Source organism: Ambystoma mexicanum, chromosome 2p (assembly GCF_040938575.1).
Source record: "Ambystoma mexicanum isolate Mex_15411 chromosome 2p, UKY_AmexF1_1, whole genome shotgun sequence".
Classification (NCBI taxonomy): domain Eukaryota; kingdom Metazoa; phylum Chordata; class Amphibia; order Caudata; family Ambystomatidae; genus Ambystoma; species Ambystoma mexicanum.
In genome coordinates, this window is record NC_090923.1 from 1,299,078,538 (window position 1) to 1,299,100,527 (window position 21,990).

At 46.6% G+C, this 21,990-nt stretch overlaps 1 protein-coding gene across 1 annotated transcript in view; it reads left to right on the top strand.

Moving 5' to 3' along the window:
- The window catches only part of EIF2AK1 (eukaryotic translation initiation factor 2 alpha kinase 1), a 1,543,308-nt gene that overhangs the window by 336,325 nt on the left and 1,184,993 nt on the right, over positions 1 to 21,990 (top strand). The window contains exon 3 of the mRNA XM_069645632.1: positions 19,429 to 19,568. Coding sequence (XP_069501733.1) covers positions 19,429 to 19,568 — 140 coding nt within the window. The remainder of the gene's footprint in view (positions 1 to 19,428; positions 19,569 to 21,990) is intronic.

Genomic DNA, 21,990 nt, shown 5'->3' on the forward strand with positions numbered 1-21,990 from the left:
CAAGTGTTTTAGTGTGCACTGACCTGATGCAGACCATGCTGCTACATCCAGGCCCTCTTGAGGCCTGAATGGGACTACTTTACCTGTGGGACTACTTTCCACCCGGGTGTGGTCGGGGAAGGATACATACCCTGATCGGTGGAAGGATACATACCTGGAACTTCTTCCAAAGCTATTTAAACCCCACCTGAACAGCCACACGTGCTTCGCGTTGTTCTGCACCTAGCAGCTGGATGCTCACCGTGTCTGCTCCTGCTTCTGGACTTCAGCCACGCCTGTCAGCATCCTGGGACACCTGCTAAGGGTAATAAGAAGAGAATTGGAGAGGAAGAAGGCTTACCTGCTAAACCTGCATCACGGAGACATTTCACCGACGATCCTGAAAAGGAAGACATCATTTTTTAAAGCATTTCGCTCCGATCGCTGCAGCGCTGCATTTCACTCACCTTTCTTGGGCGCCTCCATCTTCAGCAGCGATCATCCGGATCCGCAGCCACTTCCCAGAGCCTAGAGAGAAAAAGACAAGAACACAAGGTGAGAGAAGGAAGGGAATAGGAAAAGCTCAGTTTCCTTCTAAGACTTACCTGTTGGGCCATTCCCATTTCATTTCGGGTCTTGCTGCTTCCAAGCATTTTCCGGACCCCGGCCCCTATGGGGAAAAAAGACAAAGACATTAGATGAGCGAATGCAAAAACATTACCTGAGCGCTCATCTAGGACTTACCAGATCTTTACTGGAACTGCACGTTTCACTTCTGGTCGGCGCCATATCTCCGGCATTCCGAACCCCGGCCCCTATGGGGAAAAGACATCAACATTAGCGCTTTGTTGCAAGAAGTCTCCAAAGGAATCTTCATTCATCATCTGAAAAAAGACAATGAACATTATTATTTAAAGCTTGAACTTTTGAACTTACAACAGAACTTTTACAGCGCCTTACCAGTATAATCAAGCTTACCTGAACTCCCATCCAACCTCAATCCAGTGAAGTAACTGGGTTCAACGCCCCCCTGCGTCAGAAGCAGGATGGAGAGCTCGTCCTTTCAGACCCTAAGGTGAGACTTCACGGGGAATCGTGGAAGGGTTTCGAGGAGGGTTGGAAGGAAGTGGGAGGCTCGAGCATTATTCCGCCAGATTGTAATACTCCCTTTTCACGTACAGGAGGATATTCCTGCGAGCCAGATTAGCCAGAGTTGAGGGGCCCGTCCTATCCATCTTCAGAGCCCTGCGCTTCACCATTGAAGAGGCATCAGCACTCGAAACCAGGCCAGCGCCCCCGTGGGAATCAGGCGAGCGTGACAGAACGCGAAGCCTAACCACAATTTCCCACCCGGGCGCTATGGAGACTTCCGAGACTGACCAGCTGGCCCAGCTTTTGGGGGAATTACGGGCAGAGGTGCACTCAGCCCGCCAGGAGACTAACGCTCTCAAAAGAGAACTGATCTTATCCAAGGAAAGAACAGATGACCTGGCCAAAAGGTTATTGCAGGCCCAGGCAGGGCACACTCCTTTACCGAATTCCGATGGTACTTCCACATCAATGGGATTGAATAACCCGGTACAAATCAATCTACCTGGACACATGCCTTTGGCCCCGCCTGAACGTTTTGCGGGGGATCCCAAGAAATATGCCGTCTTTATGAACCAATGTCGTTTACACTTTCTATGCAGACCCGAGGCCTTCCCTAACGACCAAACCATGGTAGCCTTTATACTATCTTACCTCAGTGGCAGTGCTGCCGATTGGTCTATTCCATTGGTAAATCAGGATGATCCCATTCTCCAGGATTTTCAGAGCCTTCAGGCCAGCATGGAAAGATTGTTTGTTCGACACTCAAGGACAGGCCCTTGATAACGAACTGCTATCCTTACGACAAGGTAATCAGGATCTCCTGTCCTACATTGCCACCTTTAATAGACTAGTTGTGGAAACTGGATGGCCAGAAAATAAAAGGATCACATTGTTTCATCGAGGCCTGCGCGGAGAGCTTAAAGATGTTCTAGCTCAGATAGTAAATCCACCCCAGGTCTGCACAGACTACATAGACTTTGTGGTTCAACTTGATCACAGACTTCAAAATAGAAAAGCAGATCGGTTCAAGTATGAAACCCGAGTACCGATCAAAACCCACGCTAACTCCAAGAGTGCCGATGTATCCGAACCTATGCAAATCGGCGGTGTTAAAGGACCATTAACGCAGAAGGAACGGGAGAGAAGGCGGCAAATGCAACTTTGTCTGTATTGCTGGGCTTCTGGTCACTTTCTTCGAAATTGTCCGGTTAAACCACCTAAGAAGTTGGTTGGAGCCACTGATAACGATTTATTGACACCTGATTCGGGAAACGACCTAGCCCGACAAGCGTAGGGGTCCGCTTGCCGAGCTTGAAAACTAACTCTTTGACCTCGCATTTTGTCATGCCAATGGTGCTCGTGGACCCAAAACAGCCTCAGCAGTTGCATGCTATAAAAGCATACATCGACAGTGGAGCTATTGGAAATTACGTAGACCGTGAATTGGCTTCCAGGATTAAGCTCCCTCTCCGCCCGAAAGTAACCCAAGATGTCATTACTACAGTAGATGGAACCGAAATAGCCTCAGGGCCTGTAACGCATTCCACTGTTGAAGTGACACTGGTGGGTCAGGATGAACATCGGGAAGCAATTGTGTTTGATGTGATCAAGGCCCCACAATTTCAAGTAATTCTTGGAATTCCTTGGTTAGAAACACATAATCCAAGAATAGACTGGCGAGCAAAGAAGATAAGTTTTCCTGATTGTGAACCAACTTGTTATCCAAGAAATTCAGCTATGGGTTTAGCCTCAGCAACTTCCACCTCTGTACAGCTACCGTCTGAATACCAAGAATTCCAAGACGTTTTTCAGAAAGAACAGGCTAACACGTTACCTCCCCATCGATCTTATGATTGCCAAATCGATCTGGTACCCAATGCTGAACTACCTTGTAGTAGGATTTATGCTCTTACGGAACCTGAGAACCTGCATTTGCGTCAGCATTTAGATCAGTACCTAGCCAATGGTTTTATTCGCCCGTCCAAGTCTCCTGTCTCTTGAGCTTTGTTCTTCGTGCCGAAAAAAGAGGGCGACCTTAGAACATGTATAGACTATCGCGCCCTAAACCAAATAACGATTAAGAATCGTTATCCTCTGCCCCTGATCCCTGAGCTTATCGACCAGGTGAAAGATGCTAGTGTGTACACCAAGTTAGATCTCCGAGGAGCTTATCACCTGGTGCGTATAAAAGAAGGCGACGAATGGAAGACTGCATTCTGCACCAAATTTGGGCTCTTCGAATATCAGGTGATGCCCTTCGGTTTGTGCAATGCACCTGCCGCCTTTCAGTACTTTATGAATGATGTTTTTCGGGAACGTATTGATGTCTGTGTCATTGTTTACATTGACGACATCCTGGTGTACTCTTCTTCAGAATCCGATCACAGAAAACATGTTAGGGCAGTTCTTGAGAAATTGCGCCAGCACAAACTATTTGCCAAGCTCGAAAAATGCGTTTTTCATACCACAGAAGTTGAGTTTCTCGGATTCATCCTGACACCTCAAGGAGTCCGAATGGACTTGCGAAAGGTGGACGCCATCCTCAAATGGCCATCTCCTAGCTCGGTGAAGGGAGTTCAGAGCATGCTTGGCTTTGCCAATTTCTATCGAAGATTCATCCCGGAATTTTCCCGAACAGTCCAACCCATCACAGCTCTCCTAAAGAAAAATAAACGCTTCAAATGGACTCTTGAGGCCGAACAAGCCTTTCAGGACCTGAAAACCAAATTCACCTCTGCACCTGTATTGAGGCACCCGCACCCAGATCTCCCTTACATTGTGGAAACCGACGCATCCAGTTCGGCCATGGGAGCTGTCCTGTCGCAAAGAGACCCAGAAACCAACCAACTACACCCTGTGGCCTTTTGGTCCAGAAAATTCTCTCCTCCTGAAATCAACTACGCAATTACCGACAAAGAGTTACTGGCTATTAAATCTGCTTTCAAGGCTTGGCGTCACTACCTTCTCGGGGCCAGACACACCATCACCGTAATTACGGACCACAGAAATTTGCAGTATTTAAAGACGGCCAGAGCTCAATCTTCACGACAACTCCGATGGGCTCTATTCTTTGCGGAATTTGATTTTGTAATTAACTATCGCCCTGGCTGCAAGAATGGTAAAGCAGACGCCTTATCCCGGATTGGCATGGAAGAACCCAATTCGAGTTTAGAACCTGTGCCAATCATACCTGAACAAAAAATCTTAGGCTTAACTTCATTGCAAACTATTGAGGATATCCAAACGCAAGTAAAACAACTTCTAGACTCTTTAGCCTTACTGGAATGGAGTCAAAAGGGTCCTCATTACACCGTTAAGGATGATTTACCCTACTTCCAGGAGCGGTTGTTTCTGCCAAGTAAAGAATTGCAGGAACTTGTTATTGCCCATCATCATGAATCATTAATGGAAGGACACCCTGGTATCGCTAAAACGGAGGAAAAAATCAAACGCCACTTCTGGTGGCCTTCTTGGAGAAGAGACATAAAGTCTTTTGTGTTGTCTTGCGGAATTTGCGCCCAAAACAAGGGTCAAAAGAAAAGGCCAGCCGGCCTACTTCAACCCTTGGATATTCCACCGGCACCCTGGCACACCTTGTCAATGGACTTTATAACTGACCTGCCTCTTTGTGGTGGTTACAACACTATCCTTGTAATTGTGGATCTATTCTCCAAAATGGCCCACTTTATCCCTTTAAAAGGGTTGCCTTCAGCTTCCACCTTGGCCAAGGCATTTCTGGAGAATATAGTTCGCATACATGGTTTCCCTTCCATATTAGTCTCGGATCGTGGAAGTCAGTTTGTCTCCCATTTTTGGAAGAAGTGTTGTCAACTAGCACAAATAGATGTGCGGTTATCCACCAGCCACCACACCCAGACCGACGGACAAACCGAGAGAACCAATCAGACGCTCGAGCAATATCTTCGGTGCATGTTACACCAATCCGAGTTGAATTGGAAAGACATCCTTTGGATCGCAGAATATGCATATAACAATTCAGTGCATTCTGGAACCGGACAAACTCCTTTTTATACTTTGTATGGTCACCATCCTCGGACCTCTGACCTAGATCCACCTCTGGCCCTGGAAATGCCCGCAGTAAATCATCTGCATTCCACAATAACCCGAGCCTTCAAAGAAGCTGCAACTCATTTACAGCAAGCCAAGAAAAAGTATAAAGAAAACGCTGATTTGCACCGAAGTAAAACTCCTCCTTACCAAGTAGGAGACCAGGTATGGCTAGCAACTAAACATTTACCCCTCAAGGGCCCGCGAATATTCCATCCCAGATTCATAGGACCGTATCCCATCAAAGCTATAATCAACCCAGTGGCCTTTAAACTGGATTTACCGTCCAACATGCGTCTTCATCCAGTTTTTCATGCGTCACTTTTGAAGCCAGTACAACCAGGAACCCGACTGTCCAAGCCTCCAGACCCAGTTCAAATTGAAGGGGAATTAGAATTCGAAGTTAAAGACATTTTAGACTCAAAGGTGTTAAAGTCGAAACTCTTCTATCTTGTTGAATGGAAGGGATATGGACCTCAGGAGAGATCGTGGGAGCCTAGTAACCATGTTAACGCACCTCGATTAATACAAAGGTTCCACCGGAGATTTCTGAACAAGCCAAAACCCCCGGAGGGAACAACCTTGGGAGGGGCCTTGAGGGGGGGTACTGTCATGATGCCTACCTCCAAGGAGCCAGGTCCGACCCAGCAACCCCAGAGGCAGGCATCATTCCCCCCAGGGAAGTTCCAGCGGGTCCAATCTGGGGCCCTTTGGACGCAGTCCTGGCGCCTTAGGCGCCAGGCTCATGTTGGACCCCAGTCCTGGCGCCTTAGGCGCCAGGCTCATCAAGCTGGACATGTGTTCAAGTGGAACTTCTTCCAAAGCTATTTAAACCCCACCCGAACAGCCACACGTGCTTCGCGTTGTTCTGCACCTAGCAGCTGGATGCTCACCGTGTCTGCTCCTGCTTCTGGACTTCAGCCACGCCTGTCAGCATCCTGGGACACATGCTAAGGGTAATAAGAAGAGAATTGGAGAGGAAGAAGGCTTACCTGCTAAACCTGCATCACGGAGACATTTCACTGACGATCCTGAAAAGGAAGACATCATTTTTTAAAGCATTTCGCTCTGATCGCTGCAGCGCTGCATTTCACTCACCTTTCTTGGGCGCCTCCATCTTCAGCAGCGATCATCCGGATCCGCAGCCACTTCCCAGAGCCTAGAGAGAAAAAGACAAGAACACAAGGTGAGAGAAGGAAGGGAATAGGAAAAGCTCAGTTTCCTTCTAAGACTTACCTGTTGGGTCATTCCCATTTCATTTCGGGTCTTGCTGCTTCCAAGCATTTTCCGGACCCCGGCCCCTATGGGGAAAAAAGACAAAGACATTAGATGAGCGAATGCAAAAACATTACCTGAGCGCTCATCTAGGACTTACCAGATCTTTACTGGAACTGCACGTTTCACTTCTGGTCGGCGCCATATCTCCGGCATTCCGAACCCCGGCCCCTATGGGGAAAAGACATCAACATTAGCGCTTTGTTGCAAGAAGTCTCCAAAGGAATCTTCATTCATCATCTGAAAAAAGACAATGAACATTATTATTTAAAGCTTGAACTTTTGAACTTACAACAGAACTTTTACAGCGCCTTACCAGTATAATCAAGCTTACCTGAACTCCCATCCAACCTCAATCCAGTGAAGTAACTGGGTTCAACGCGCCCCTGCGTCAGAAGCAGGATGGAGAGCTCGTCCTTTCAGACCCTAAGGTGAGACTTCACAGGGAATCGTGGAAGGGTATCGAGGAGGGTTGGAAGGAAGTGGGAGGCTCCAGCATTATTCCGCCAGATTGTAATACTCCCTTTTCACGTACAGGAGGATATTCCTGCGAGCCAGATTAGCCAGAGTTGAGGGGCCCGTCCTATCCATCTTCAGAGCCCTGCGCTTCACCATTGAAGAGGCATCAGCACTCGAAACCAGGCCAGCGCCCCCGTGGGAATCAGGTGAGCGTGACACGTCCCCACTGCTACTCCTTACCCGGATCTGGACGGGTTAATAGCTTCCATCCAACAAGGGCATCGTAATGCACAGGAAGCTTTGAAGGATGCACATAAGCGCTATAAAATACAAGCGGACAAACACCAGAGTCCTATACCTTCCATACAGATGGGAGACAAAGTATGGTTGGCTAGCAAATTTCTTCCTAAGAGACTGATGCCTTCCAAATTATCTCCATGATACTTTGGGCCCTTTCTGGTCGTGGAAAGTAAGGGACTGGCAGCATTCAAATTATGGCTTCCTTTTTCTTGGAGACGTATACACCCTACCTTCCATGTTTCTCAGTTGAAGCCAGATGTACATTCTCGATTTCATCCTCCGAAGAAGGGGACTCCTCCAGTCTTAACTGAAGAGGGGCCAGAATACGAAGTTTCTGTCATGCCGAGGCGGATATGGCGTGTGTGGAATCACTGGCGTTTCTGTCCGCCGTAGCATTTCACTCCTGGTCTTTTCCCCGCACCGCTCTAGTCGTTGCACGCGAGCGTGACCCGGAAGTATAAAGCACTCCACTTCCGGGTCGCATACGCGTTGCAACGTTTCCAGGTTCCCTTCTGTGTAGTTGCCGCTCCCGTTACTGGTGATATCCTGCTTTTCTGCTTTTCGTTTTCGCTGTTCCCACACAGCAGTGTTCCACCCTTTGTTACCCTGCCTTGCGTAGTGCCTTGTCCTTGATTTTCCTTACTTTCGCCTTTTTCCCTGTGCCTTTACTTGCTTCGTTCCTTTTCCTCCCCTTTTTCCTCCCTTTCCTGTTTCTTCCGCCTCCTTTCTCTATCCCTTGTACCTATTTGGAACCTCTGCCTACCAGACCCGTGCCTGCTTACTGGACTGCCTGTGCCTATCCCTTACCTATTTGGAACCTCTGTCTACCAGACCCGTGCCTGCTTACCGGACTGCCTGTGCCTATTCCTTGTACCTATTTGGAACCTCTGCCTACCAGACCCGTGCCTGCTTACCGGATTGTTCTTCCATCAGCGCACTTGCCTTCTTCGATCATCCACCTGAAATACTACTTCTAGGGGTTTTTGTGCCTTCTGGCTTTTTCCCCCTGTGAGGCGCTCTCGGTGGGATAACCCCTGTTGCCCCTATCTTAGTGGCACGGTGGCATCCTATCGAGGGCATCCTTATCTTCACAAGAAAAAAGAGAAGCCTCCAAGACTTCGGGAAGGGAAGATCAAGAAGAAAGTGGAAGGTGAGGAATTGGGGAAGGGGGAGAATCTGCTATTTCATCCGAAGAAGAAGATATAACCGACATTAGTGACAGTTTCCTCAATCTGCGATTCACATTATCGGAGAGATGTATTACCGTTCCTTATCGATTGGAAAGGTTTTTCCCAGGCGGAACGGTCTTGGGAGCCCGCCTCTGCAGTTCATGCTCCCCATTTGATTCGCAGGTTCTATCGACTACACCCGGGCAAGCCCGGCTTTGTCTCCCTTCGGAGGGGGCATACTGTCACATCCGCTCCCGGTAGGGGTCGAAGGACCTGGTCCCTATGGCACAAGTGGAGACCCATTACTCGTATTGCTTCTACTACCTCCAACATGGAGGTCGCAAGGAAGAGCAGTGCTCCAGGCTTCCGAATCAGGAAGTGCCAAGTGACTCCGCCTCCAGCCTCGATGGGATTTCCTTCGGCGGCGTCTTTGAAGCAGCGCGCTGCTACTGCTCTCAGAGGCCACGCATAGTAAGTCCGCGAATTTAGACTTGCTCCTTTTTACTTAAGGAAAAGCTTTCTTGTCAACCCTCTTTCTTACCTCTCGCTTTTTCTATAGCGACAATCCTCTTTCCTCATACATCCGCGGAGCCATCATTCTACACTTGTGCACAGGAAGCACTAGCTCAGCCCAGTTCAGTACGTATAGTTCTTCTGCTCCCCCGTATCACGTATTCCTTCATTCATTAGCATACTAACTGTTCCATCCTCCTTTAGCCTCTCCTGCATAGTCTGGGAATCATTTTTTCCAACACACAGTGCAAACGCAACGGACTACCAACACCGTGCAGTTCAACTTCCATCCCGGCTGCAGACCTTCAGAATTAAAGGTATATCGTTCTTTAGGAAACTGCTCTCGCTATCTTTCCAGCCCGTATATTCAATCTGTTCTCCTTCTTTAGGATAGTTTGTGATTGTGAGCAGTCAACTCCAGAAGTCACCCCTCGGGAACAGAAGCATACAACCCGCGGATCCCGACTTCCCGGCTCGCCAGGGTTTTATTCCCCACTAGGGTTTCCCTGCCTTCTTCTCTTTGAGCCAGGTTTCTCAGGCGCAAAGAGAGGAGGGTAGGTGAGTCTTCTATTCCACATTAAGATATCCTACAGGACCAGGTTAGTGTTGTTTTTGTTGTTGATCTGAGTTCTGCTTTGGTGATTGTGAAAACGATTAACTTTGGAACTGATTAAACATAGAATTGTGACAGTTTTAGTCAAAAACATTGCATTTCAAAAGCATTAAAGGAAGTTATCCCCCTATGAGATTGGCGATGAGCATCACCAGAGAACGTGCATCACCAGAGAACATGGTATCACCCTCCGTTACCATATTCAACCCCTTCTCCAACACTAAATCCAAGAGCTAATATATTTTGTTAGAAAGTTACGTAATCTAATCTACATGACAACACTGAAAACCCAGATAATACAAAGTATCCTGTATGTAGCTTTAAGGCTGGTACTGTGACGAAGATGGCCGCAAGTACAAAGATCACTCGAAAGAAGCAGGGCAAGCCGTCTAGTTTCCAAAGGCCAGTAATTGGCTTTGAGCAGTACATCAGTCTGATGCAGGAAGTTGAATTAAGCTTAATCTCAAAGCGAATCTCAGTCGAGACGCGAGAGAGAGGGAGCCGTCCCCTGAAGATGAATAGCGGGAGCCGTGCACGCAGGCTGCTAACGCGGGCCACAGGACACAGTGAAGCGCAGAAGAGACAGACCATGCAGCTGGAGGAAGACACCAGTCTGCCAACCCCCTGCAGACCCTGCTGAATGCCAGAGCGCTACCGAAGCCTCCAGAAGGGATACAGCTGGCCAGGGACTGCTGGTACCTCTGAGAAGGAAGCAAACAGGTAAGTTTGTTGCCTGGGAGCTGTGCGGTCCGGGGAAGCAATGGGGTGTGCTCAGGAACCCAAAAGAGAGGGTCTGGGGCAGTGGTCAGACTGGGGCATAAAATTGTCTTGGGCACCAATGGAAAAAGTGGCCCACAGTTTCAAATGGCATTTCCTTCCTTTTGTGACCGACTGACTGTTTGAGTAATTCCCAAGGCAGAGGTTTTTGATAAAATGTGATCCAAATCGTCTATTTTAAAGAATATTCTTTCAGTACCACTGGTCAAAACTACTAGCCACATGGTGAAGTAACTTATCAAACTGCCCCATATGGGCCAAAAAGGTGGCCCACTTTGACCAAAAAAACTCGTCCACACAAGCATTTTGCGTTTTTGCTTCGGGCAATGCCCTATAGGCCTGTCTGAGCTTTTTGGGGGGCCCTGTATCAAATGAGAAACAGTTGTATACTTGGCAGGAGAGCGAACTGAGCAGATACAACACAACAGTGCAAATCTGGGGCCCGCACCCGCATAGGATTGAGAATAAGAGGGTCAAGAACCCAAGGCTTGTTGAGTCCTATGCTTGGTAGTGGACTGTACCAAGTTGATAGGATAAAGAACTATGATAAGAAGCAGACTAGGGGAAAGAAAACAACCTTAGTTTTGGAACCCTATGCTTCGTAGCCGAGCATGTCAAACTGATAGGATATAAGAACTGTGAAGCTAAAACAGTTTCTCGTGAGCTATCCAGCAACTTGGGATAAGAAGTCATCTAGGGGAAAAGAGCACAACACTAGCTTTGAAATCTTGTATTTTGGAACATTATTTTGCATCTTGTTTTACTACCAGCGAAACTGGGAACTTTTCTGTTTGAAAACACAAAGAACACTTTTTACTCTGAGAAGAGTTCATCCATGCACAGTTATTATTAGATTATTAGTGTTAGGGACTGGAGTAGGTTTTGTGGGACACAACAGTGACCAACCTTTTAGTTTCACACTTCCTGACAATTTCTTTAGTTTCCTTTTGAGGTAGGGAAACCCATCTTAGCTTTAGGGATAGAGAGGCATTTTAATTAATAAGTCTATATCCAAAAAACATACCAGCATTGTGTCTGAGCCTTAATTCTGCACCCGTTACAATGGCCACTATTGCTTCCTCTATGGCCACAAGCTCCACTTAACTGCTTCGTGGTTGGTTTTGACTGGGAACTTTCTTTGTAAAGCCACTCCCTTTAAAGAAAATTCCTGATGTCAACTAGTCTGTCCCAAGAAGAGTGTAGCATTTATGAAATGCTTTATTTCTTGCTCATCTGATTTCTAGCATTGTATCATGCATTTGCTCAATATTCCGTGCCTCTACCTTGGCCAGCCATGCCAATAGCATTCCTAGTCCATCGGCCATCTCAAATGACCAATATCAAAATTTAGATCAAAGCGTTATGCTATGCTCGCGTAGTTTATCTTTTTTACTTGAGCCATAATTCATGTTTTTCTGCCTATGCCTTTTAATTCCCATTTCTTTTCTGCAATCTCTCTGCTCTTTCTATTCCTTGCGTGGTGCAAGTAGGATATTAGAATGCTTCAGAATCCCATCAGCTGGCCCCCCCTTATCTCAACCCAACACTACCGACTATCTGTCTGTTCTACAGCAGCCACTTTGTCCAGCAATGTTCTCTTTAAAGTTTCCCTCAAACTTTATTTCTGCAATAGAACCATCTTTATCCTTTTTGTTTTTAAAGCAAATTCCATGCTGACTGGAGAATCATCTGACAATCCTGTTAACTAGTCTGCTCTCTTTACCATGAACATATATGGGCCGAGTAAAAAGGTGTTCTTGAAAATTTATGATGACAGTGTCGCTAGAAATTGTACTCAGAATGTGTTGCTATCCAGGCATCACATATACCCAAGTTTTCCTTCCATGCAGGACACTTTTGGAATTTGATGTGGCCTCTCCCTCAATACTGACTCATTTAAATGGGTATTGCTTAAAGCCACTTGCACTCTTACCCATGTCCAATGTCCAAGTTCACATTTGAATTGATGCCTCAGTTCTCGCGTGGGGGAGGACGGGGTAGTGTCACGGTCTTAGAACAGTGATCTGACCTCTACCAGTCTCCTTCCGACAGCCCGAAAAAAGTGGGGTCTTCCTCCCAGTAGACCAGGCTATTGAAATCTTTCCATGGCCATCAGATTAGGCACTTCTCCTGAACTGAAAAAGAAATGGCAAAAGCAAAGGGCGAGTCCCTGTTTGCCAAACCTCAATAGAAATGACCCATATATTTTTCTTAGGTACCTGAAAAAACAGTGGTAGAAGTTCTCACCGGGGAAACAAGATAGGAAGGGGTACCACCCTAATGGAATGCCAAAAAACTGGATGAGGTAATAAAACAGGTACCTGTAGCGGCTAGGAAGGACCTGTCCCGGTTCGGAATAAGGGCATATCTACAAGGATGGAGGAGGGCATTCGCTGGATGGCCCACCAGTCAAAAAGGGGTTTCAAATTTTTTGCAAGCCAGGAAAAAGTCAAAACACAACATGGTTCACCAGAGTCAAAAGGCATATGCCAAATAAGCACCAGTAACAATCCAAAAGTGTAAGTTCCCACACGAGCATCAAATTCAAAGCCTAACCAAATTTAACTTGGCCCAAGGGGTCAGGTAAATACAGTAAAACATTGCTTCCTTATGCAATCAATAGAATGAGTGCCAAAGGTCAGAACAAGAGGAATAGGAAATATAACAAAACACCACGCCAAGCAAAATTAATCAGTTGTGAGGCGTGAGCGCTTGTGCATACTGTTTTTTATGCTGTGGCATTTTCTTCTGGACTTTACGACATTGTGCAATTCCTTCTACATCATGTGTTTTAGTCGGGTACGCTCATGCCCACCTGATTGTTGCAGTCACACACAGAAACCTGGGCGATGAAGTCATGTTTGGTAATGCGAATCCATGGGGGCCATGAAGGCTCCACGGAAACCTTGTGCAGCCACGAGCCTTAACAGGTGAATGCTTAAACATTAGAGAATTGGTATGCTTCCTTTCAATTAAACCATGCTGCACCATTTACCTCTCCTGTCATCTCAAACTCTAGACTCGATTGTTCATAGGAAATATCAAGTTTCCATTTGGGCACCCCATGTTTGTACTCAAAATATCCTGGGTTGGTAGAGTGCCGTTTCCATGATATATTCAACAATATTTATTTATTTTAGTTATAGAAATCACAGTAAATCATTGCATATTTGCCACAAAAACTCTTCGAAAAGTTAACATTGATAAAAGAGCAGGGGAAATGAGAGTGGGACTTAGACCAGATGCTGCAGGTGAAGGTGGAAACATTAAACCAAAGACAAGCACAAGACAGAATAACATAGGAATGTGATGTTTCGGGAAGTGCTATATTAAGGATGGAGGGATGACAGAAAACTGCTGTAGGGTTGTCCATGATTGTAGGGAGAGGGGGAAGCAGGGTGATGGAGTAACAGATTGCTCGGAAGCAAGTTATTCAGAAAGGAGGAGGGCTTTGAGATTGGATTTTAATAGTGCTAGAGTTGAAATAGTACAGAGGGGCAGAGGAAGAGCATTCCAGACTAGTGGATTGAGGTGAGGGAGAGAGCAGAAAGGAGATGGAGCACAGGGATGCTTGACTACTGGCAAGGAGGTGAGCTGAGGATGATTGTAACGAGCAAGGGGAGTGAGATGAGCAGATCGGTAGGGTGGGGTAAGTCCATTGATAGTTTTGAAGATGTTAATACTTGACTCTTTGTCTCATAGATGGCCAATCTGGCGACAAGCAGAGGTGGTAGAGGTAAAGGGAGAAGAGTTGAGGGGGAATACATTTGAATAGTGTGCACACTGCACAGTTGAGGACTTTGCCGAGAGTTGAACAAGCATAGCTGGGAAGGCCATAGAGGAGACTGGCACAGTAGTCGGATCTAGAAAGGACTAAGGAGGTGATGAGCTATTTAGCCCTACCGAAAGGAAAAAGATGATGGATCCTTTGGATATTGAGGAGATTGAATCTGGCTGAAGTGGCAGATTTGCAGATGAAGAGGGAGAAGTTCTGTGATGGGTTGAAGATGACTCGGCGGTTACGAGCGGAAGCAGAGTAAGGAAGGTATTCAAGAGAGAAAAGAAGAAGAGTGGGAGAGGAAGAGATAGCCTGTTTGGCTGGGAAGTAGCGGAGTTGAGCATGAGTGAGGGAGACGCCACCCAATATTTGATCGTGGAGCGACAGTTTGACATTTTTGATAGCAGCCCGTGGTAGTAACGGAGAAGATCTGACAGTTGTTAGCAAAGAGTTCATGGGAGAAGCCATAAGAGATCTAGATACCAAGAGATGATGTACAGAGAGTGAATAGAAGTGAACCAAGGACAGACCCTTGGGGAATTCCAACAGTAAGGGGGTACGGCTATTCCAGGACACCTGAAAGTGTCTATGGGCAAGGTATGAAGCAAACCAAGCAACAGCCTTATCTCTGATGCCAAGCAGAGATACTCGAAGGCAGCAGAGAGGCTGAGAAGAATAAGAATAGATGGACGGTACACAAGACGTGCAGAAGAGATGAAATTGTTGGCATTCAGGAGAGCTGTCTCGGTAGAATGAAGAGGTCAGAAGCTAGATTGAAGATGGTCCCGGAGGTTGAGTATAGAGGAACTCGATGAGTCAATTGAATACTACTTGCTCTAGGATTTAGGAATAGTGTGGTAGAAGAGAGACCAGACGAATGTTGGCTGGACAGTTTGGGTGACAGCAGCTGGTCTATAGGATGAGGGAAAGGTAGCATCAAGAGAGGAGTTGAAGTGTGATGTGGAGCAACACTGGGAGCTATGTACTTCACAATGTGCAGGGATAGTGGGGTCAAGGGGAGCACAGGAAGCATTAGCCATGAGGAGTAAGGCAAGAATCTCAGGGTTGGTGGGGGAAAGGGAAGATATAGTAGTGGTAGAGGAGGGTAGGAGTGGTGGAGTGAGAAGGAGGAGGGACTGAAAGGTAAGCAGCTAGTGTACTGCAAATACTAGACATTTTAGAAGCGAAGTAGAGAGCAAGGTAATTTGCAGAAAGAATGGAGGAGGGTTTCGGAGGTGAGAGAATTGAGTTGAGGGATTTTTGGAGGCGACTGGGCTGGGAGGATTGAGATGAAATTAGTCACATTTGGCAGCATCCAGAGCAAAGGAGTAGTTTGGAAGAGCAGTGAGGTAGAGTTGGAGATCTGAGGATTGTCTTGACCTTTGCCAGGTGCAGAGCTTTTTTCGCATTGTTTTTTTTTCTGGGTGCGGATGAGAGGTGTAATCCAAGGATGTGGAGGGGAGAATTTAGAAGTAAATGTGGAAAGACGGTTGCATTAGGAGAAGCGAGCCTAGAGAGCAGTATTAAAGTTAGCAAAGGCTTCTTCAGTGGATGGAAGGTTGAGTTCAGCATAGGAGAGGGAGTGTTGTAGGTCAGAGAAGTACCTGGGGAGTTTGGAGGAGGGGAAACCTGTGATTAGAAACTGTCACGCTCACCTGATTCCCACAGAGGCGCAGGTCTGGCTTTGAGTGCTGATGCTTCTTCAATGGTGAAGCACAGGACTCTGAAGATGGACTCACTGGCTCGCAGGAATATTCCCCTGTGCGTGAAAAGGGAGTATTACCTACTGACGGAATAATGCTCAAGCCTCCCACTCCCTTCCAACCCTCCACGATACCCTTCCTCGATTCCCCGTGAAGTCTCACCTTAGGGTCAGGAAGTATGAGCTCTCCATCCTGCTTCTGATGCAGGGGCGCGTTGAAACCCAGTTACTTCACTGGATTGAGGTATGATGGGAGTTCAAATAAGCTTGACTATTCAGGTAAGGCGCTGTAAGAGTTCTGTAGCAAGTTCAAAAGTTCAAGCTTAATAATAATGTTCATTGTCTTATTGCAGCAAGCGCTAACGCTTATGTCTTAGGGGCCGGGGTTCGGAATGCCGGAGATATGGCGCCGACCCGAAGTGAAACGTGCAGTTCCAGTAAATGACAGGTAAGTTCTGGATGAGCGTTCGGGTAATGTCTTTGCATTCGCTCATTCAATGTCTTTGTCTTTTTTCCCCATAGGGGCCGGCGTCCGGAATGCCAGGAAGCGGCAGGACCCGAAATGAAATGGGAATTACCCAACAGGTAAGTCTTAGAAGGAAACTGAGCTTTTCCTATTCCCTTCCTTCTCTCACCTTGTGTTCTTGTCTTTTTCTCTCTAGGCTCTGGGAAGTGGCTGCGGATCTGGATGATCGCTGCTGAAGATGGAGGTGCCCAGGAAAGGTGAGTGAAATGCAGCGCTGCAGCGATCGAAGCGAAATGCTTTTAAAATGATGTCTTCCCTTTCAGGATTGTCGGTGTGATGTCTCCGTGATGCTGCTTTAGCAGGTAAGGTCTTCTTTCTCTCCCAATTCTCTCTTAGCAGGTGACCCAGGATGCTGACAGGCGTGGCTGAAGTCCAGAAGCAGGAGCTGACACGGTGAGCGTCCAGCTGCGAGGAGCAGAACAACGCGAAGCGTGAGTTGCTGATCGGGTGTGGTTTAAATAGCTTTGGAAGAAGTTCCAGGTATGTATCCTTCCACCTATCAGGTATGTATCCTTCCCCGACCACACCCAGGGAAAGTAGTCCCACAGGTAAAGTAGTTCCATTCAGGCCTCAAGAGGGCCTGGATGTAGCAGCATGGTCTGCATCAGGTAAGTGCACATTAAAACACTTGAACACATGTCTAGCTTTATGTGCCTAGCGCCTAAGGCGCCAGGACAGGGGTCCAACATGAGCCTGGCGCCTAAGGCGCCAGGACTGTGTCCAAAGGGCCCCAGCTTGGGCCCGCTGGCACTTCCCTGGGGGAAATGATGCCTGCCTCTGGGGTTGCTGGGTCGGACCTGGCTCCTTGGAGGTAGGCATCATGACAGTAACAGCAGGGTTGGAAATTGCTAGGAGTTAGAAGTTATTCAGCGCCTGCTTCTAGCTTAAGGAGGCCATGGTTGCCTTGACACCAACAGCTTCAGGAGCTACTTTTAGCTCCCCAGGCCAAGTGTTGACAGACACAGAGCTATTATCACATAGCAATGTTTATATTTGCCAATGTTTATAAAGAAGCTTTAGGTCACATTCAAGCACAATAGGTTCTATGTTCTAGAAAAAAGCTTCACTTTTATCTCTCTTGTGAATGTTAAATTTGCAGTGTTATATGCTACTGACCCCCACCCCATAGCTAGATCCTGTCTATCGGTTGTTGGCCACCCAGGAGCTGGTTTTAGCTCCTGCTTAGAAAATCTCCATTTTGAACCCTGTAACCGTAGTATTAGATGGAGAGTGAGGACGAGGCAAGAGTGGCGATTGAGGCAAAGATGATAGTGATCAGAGGGAGAAGGAGCAATGAAGATGTTGGAGGCAGAAAGTTGAGAGCAGATGAGAATAAGTTTCGAGGGAGTTTCCATTTGAAAAAGTGGGCAGAGGGTAGACTGAATAGGGTGAGTGGTTAAGGAGAAGAGTTAGTCAGTGGATAGAGCAGCATAGAGTGAGGGGAGCTTAAAGTCACCAATGACAATGAGGTGGTGATTGGGAGGGAGAGAGTCAATTAGTTGGGAAAGGTGTTCGAAGAATTGACCTTCCGCACCAAGTGACAGAGATAAAATGTATGTTGTAGTGGGAAGTGATTGTGGAGATAGTGTATTCGAAAGAGGGAGAATTAGTGGTAGATAGGGTAGTAGGAGAGAGGAAATTCACAGTCCTACACCACCACTGCCAGTGAGCAAAGCTGTAGACTGGGTTAGGAAGGGCAGCAAGGGTTGCAGAATGAGAGGGAGAGATCCAGGTTTCAGGCGGGAAGAGTAATTGTGTCAAGACAAAGAGAATGAGAAAAGAAGTATTAGGTAAAGGAGGTTTTATTGCAGAGAGACTGCGCATTCCAAGCAATAAAGAGTAAGATGTAGAAGCATAGTAACGTTGACTGTGAACGAAAGATGCGCTGGGGGTATTTGCGAGAAGAGGAAGTGTAATGAATGCTGGGGTTCCAGTAGGTTTATTGAATGGAGAGATCATCTATGCCTAAGGGCCATAGGCGCAGTATAAATAATAAGTAGTAGAGCGAAAAGAGGGGTTGTGTCGACGGGAAGAGATGATGGACATGGGAAAAGAGTTCTGATGGTTCTGAGAGAAGGAGAATGCAGAGAGAAGTAGACGGGAAAGGAAGGGATCGCATTACAATTGCATCGTGAGGGCAAAGGAGGAGAAGCAGCAATAATGGATTATTATAGACAAGTAGCAGAACACAGCAAAGCAAAGGCCCATAGGCAAGAGGCTGAGGGAAGAAATCGGGGAGATTACCATTTAATTCAACTCCCTTAACTGATAACTCCCATGGGCTGGAAGCCCATATGCAGATACTAAACTATGTGATGCACCAAAGTTGCATTAAGATGACTGCCACTTTTGGCTCCAGGACCCCGGCTGCATGATCTGAGACCAGTGCCCCCAGTTGGTGGTTAGAATGGAGGGAAGTCTGTGGGGGAGCTGGTAGCAGAAGTTGTTGCTGGAGGTGGAAAGGTCTTTCAGAGACAGCAGTTTTGGGGTCAGAGGTCACCTGAGCAGACCCTAGATCGATCCTGGATGAGTCTTACAGGTCACCTGAACTACCAGGACCTCTGCATTCAGTCTCAGGCAGATGGAATGAGTGCCTCTGGCGGTGGTGTAATGAGCTCAGTGTTTCGCCCAGTCCAGTGGATGCCCATTTTGAAGGCGGGAAAGACCCCAATAAGCAGGAGACACCAAATAGATGTGGTTCTCATAGGTAAAAGATTGCCAGGTCAAGACTTTTTAAGTATGTTATTGCCATAGTTCTCTTTAATGTTGCCTTTGATGCGCTGCACTGTTGACAAGACATAATACCGTTGTACCTTACTGGATTTCCTTCTGGTTTGATTATATCCCTATCCTGCTTGAAGGTTTATCAACCCTTAGTATGAAAATTCAAATACCATTACATTAAAAAAGTGGCTTAACCAATACCCGACTTCCGCCCGACACAACATGCATTTTGGATTAGGTGGAGGTACTCTAGCGTTTATCACCACATTTCTTTTTTTAGTAATAAATAATTGCCTTACATTGTGTGCATTAAAATAAAATGAAAGCTCGCTAACTTTCTTAAAATGTTTTTATATTGACGTTTAGTTAAGTCTGCTGTATCCTGATCTTTAATTTTGTTCTGAAGTGTGCTATAATTGTTTTGTAATTGTTTATCATTCCCTTCTCTTACAGTCCTTTGTCAGACCTTTACTAGAATGGGGTTGTTGTCCTCATTTGCTTTCAGTGATGAATTCAGCAGTGTGAGACTTCATCATAGTGCAGCGATTACTGAACTACTGAAGGCAGCAAAGCATCGTTTGTATCACCAGCAGGTAATGATTGCAATAGTTTGTTTTTCTGTATTTCATTGAAGAAAGGTGGCTGCTTCCCTGTATTAGAGTATACCAGGTGATGGAGCTGTCCCTTTACATGCTGCTTTGCAAAAGAAGGAATTGATCTTTGAGTTTCAGGGCTGATTGGAAAGCAGAGAATAGTGGTGGTATTTTTCTTTATACTGGAGCCAGTCGGGATAGGAGTTCCAGTGAAGGGGGCAATGAGGACACAAGAGAGAAAGCACAAGCATAGGAGGCATGGGGAACAGAGATTGATTACTGTGCTGTAGTGAAGGGCACGAGTAGGGGAGTAGTGGGTGATGGAGCCAGAAAGGTGAGGCGGGGCTAAACCATTGATAGACCTGAAGAAAAGAAGAAATCATTTGAAAGGGGATCTCTGTTGCATGTAGTGCTATCCAGTATGGGCAGTAAATGGGCAATTGTAACAGATTAACAGGGGATGCTGCATGGTGTGGGAGTAGCACACTTTTTCATGTTGTTGAGAGGGGGAAAAGGAGTAGAGAGCAAGACAATAGGCTGGTACAGTAGTAGAGGCAGTGAAGTACATGGTTTGGGAGTAAGCCTTCTGTTGAGCGGTAGGGTCAAAATCAATCAATTTTTTTCCTGATAAGGAGATTGAACCTGGCAGCAGTAGCAGTAAAGGGTATGAATGGGAACAGTTTAAAATAGCTGTGAAGGAGACTCCCCTCCAACCCGGTTGGGGGCGAGTGATAGGACATCGGGGAAAGAGATCAGAGAGGGAAGCGAGGTAGAGCAACACGGGAACAAATGCTTTACTTGGTTTTAAACAAGTTGTGGATAAAACAGCTAAGTGACATCCAATGTCGGGTATCTCAGGGAAAATTACAGTTGAGAGGTCCAGGGTAAAAGCGGGCAAGGAAAAAAAAATGTTGATAGCTCAGGGGCAACGCGTTGGTCTTGGAAGCAAGACAACGCAGCGCAACACAGGTTTGAATCCCTATCCCACGCTTAGAAACCAATCTCTGGTATTAAGTGCGTTATAAAATAACAATTATAATAATTGTATCTTTGGTGAACAAGTGGCACGAAAAATCAAAGGAAGCAATGAGTTTACTAAGAAATGAATTGGAGGGTGAAGGGTAATGGGCCTAGGTCAAAGCCTTCCGCACCTCCCTAAAATCTTATCTCTTCAATTCACCTCCCTAAAACACTTTGCTTCTTCTCTTACTTCTGCTACTACTTCTACTCCCTTTCTTACTTCTGTTCCACCTCACCCTCTCCTTTCACTCTACTCTCCCCTACCCCACTTCCTGCACTTTTGTAATCCTCAACTCTTCCATTCTTATCTTACACCCTGTGCTTCCTCTTACTTCTGCTTTCACCACTGCTCATACCTCCTACTTCCTCTCACACCTTGTTCCCTCTCTACTCTCCAATCCTTTTCCACAATGTAAATTGTTTTTTGTACTGTTTTCTGGTTTAATTCAATTGTTACGTATGCTTGTTGCATTTTGCTTGTTCCTCTTGTAAAGCGTTTTGGAGCCTGAGGTATTGGAGTGCCAGGCGATAGAGAATGATTGGTTAGACAGATTGGGGGGAATCTAGGCAAGTGCATGTTCTTGCTCCACACATAACGTTAAAAGAACACATAGGAGCTCATTTGGAAGTTTCCGTAGCATAAATGGAGGCGCTAAGGACGGCCCTAGAACCCACTCCTTGGGTTTAAGAGTGTTCTAAATGAACAATTATAATAATAATTATTATAATCTGCAGGGTTAAACTATTATGTAAAATGCTCCCTTCAAACAGACTTGAGTTGGAGGGCCCAGAAGGTTTACTGCTGTCCATAGCGTTGATGGCCCCCATCTATCAGCATTCAGTGGGGACATGGCCTTCTCCAGAGCACAAAGGTCTCCCACTTGCCCCCTGCCCTAACACACAGCCGGGTTTCATAGGGAAGAGGCTGGGTGAAGCACACTTTCGCTTCCCCCGTGGCCTTCCTTTCGGATTAGAACATCCACTCCACTCTGCAGTCCCAAAGGCTGCTCTCGTGTTGCCCTCCGGTGAGTGCAGAAGACCAGTGTCCCGAAGCGAGCGCACCGCATACCTCATTAATGGGAACAAACACCTCCTCGCTGTGCCTTCCCCCTCAACCCGGACTGCACCCAAAGGGACAGACTGGGGCAGAGGCGTGATATCGGCAAACTTGATTTACACAGAGATCCATGGGACTGCTCCTATAATGCTGTATTCTTGGCCATGCCCCATCTGCCTCTTTATTCACTTGCTTTACCATCCTCATTCTCTCACCCTCTTCTACAACCTCTGTCATGTCTCTTTTGTGTCCCTTAAACATTGTCTCTCCCCATGCTGGTTCACTTTTTGTAAAAGCACTTATCAGTTGCAATCGCCCGCTTTATTGAATAATTTTAATATTTAT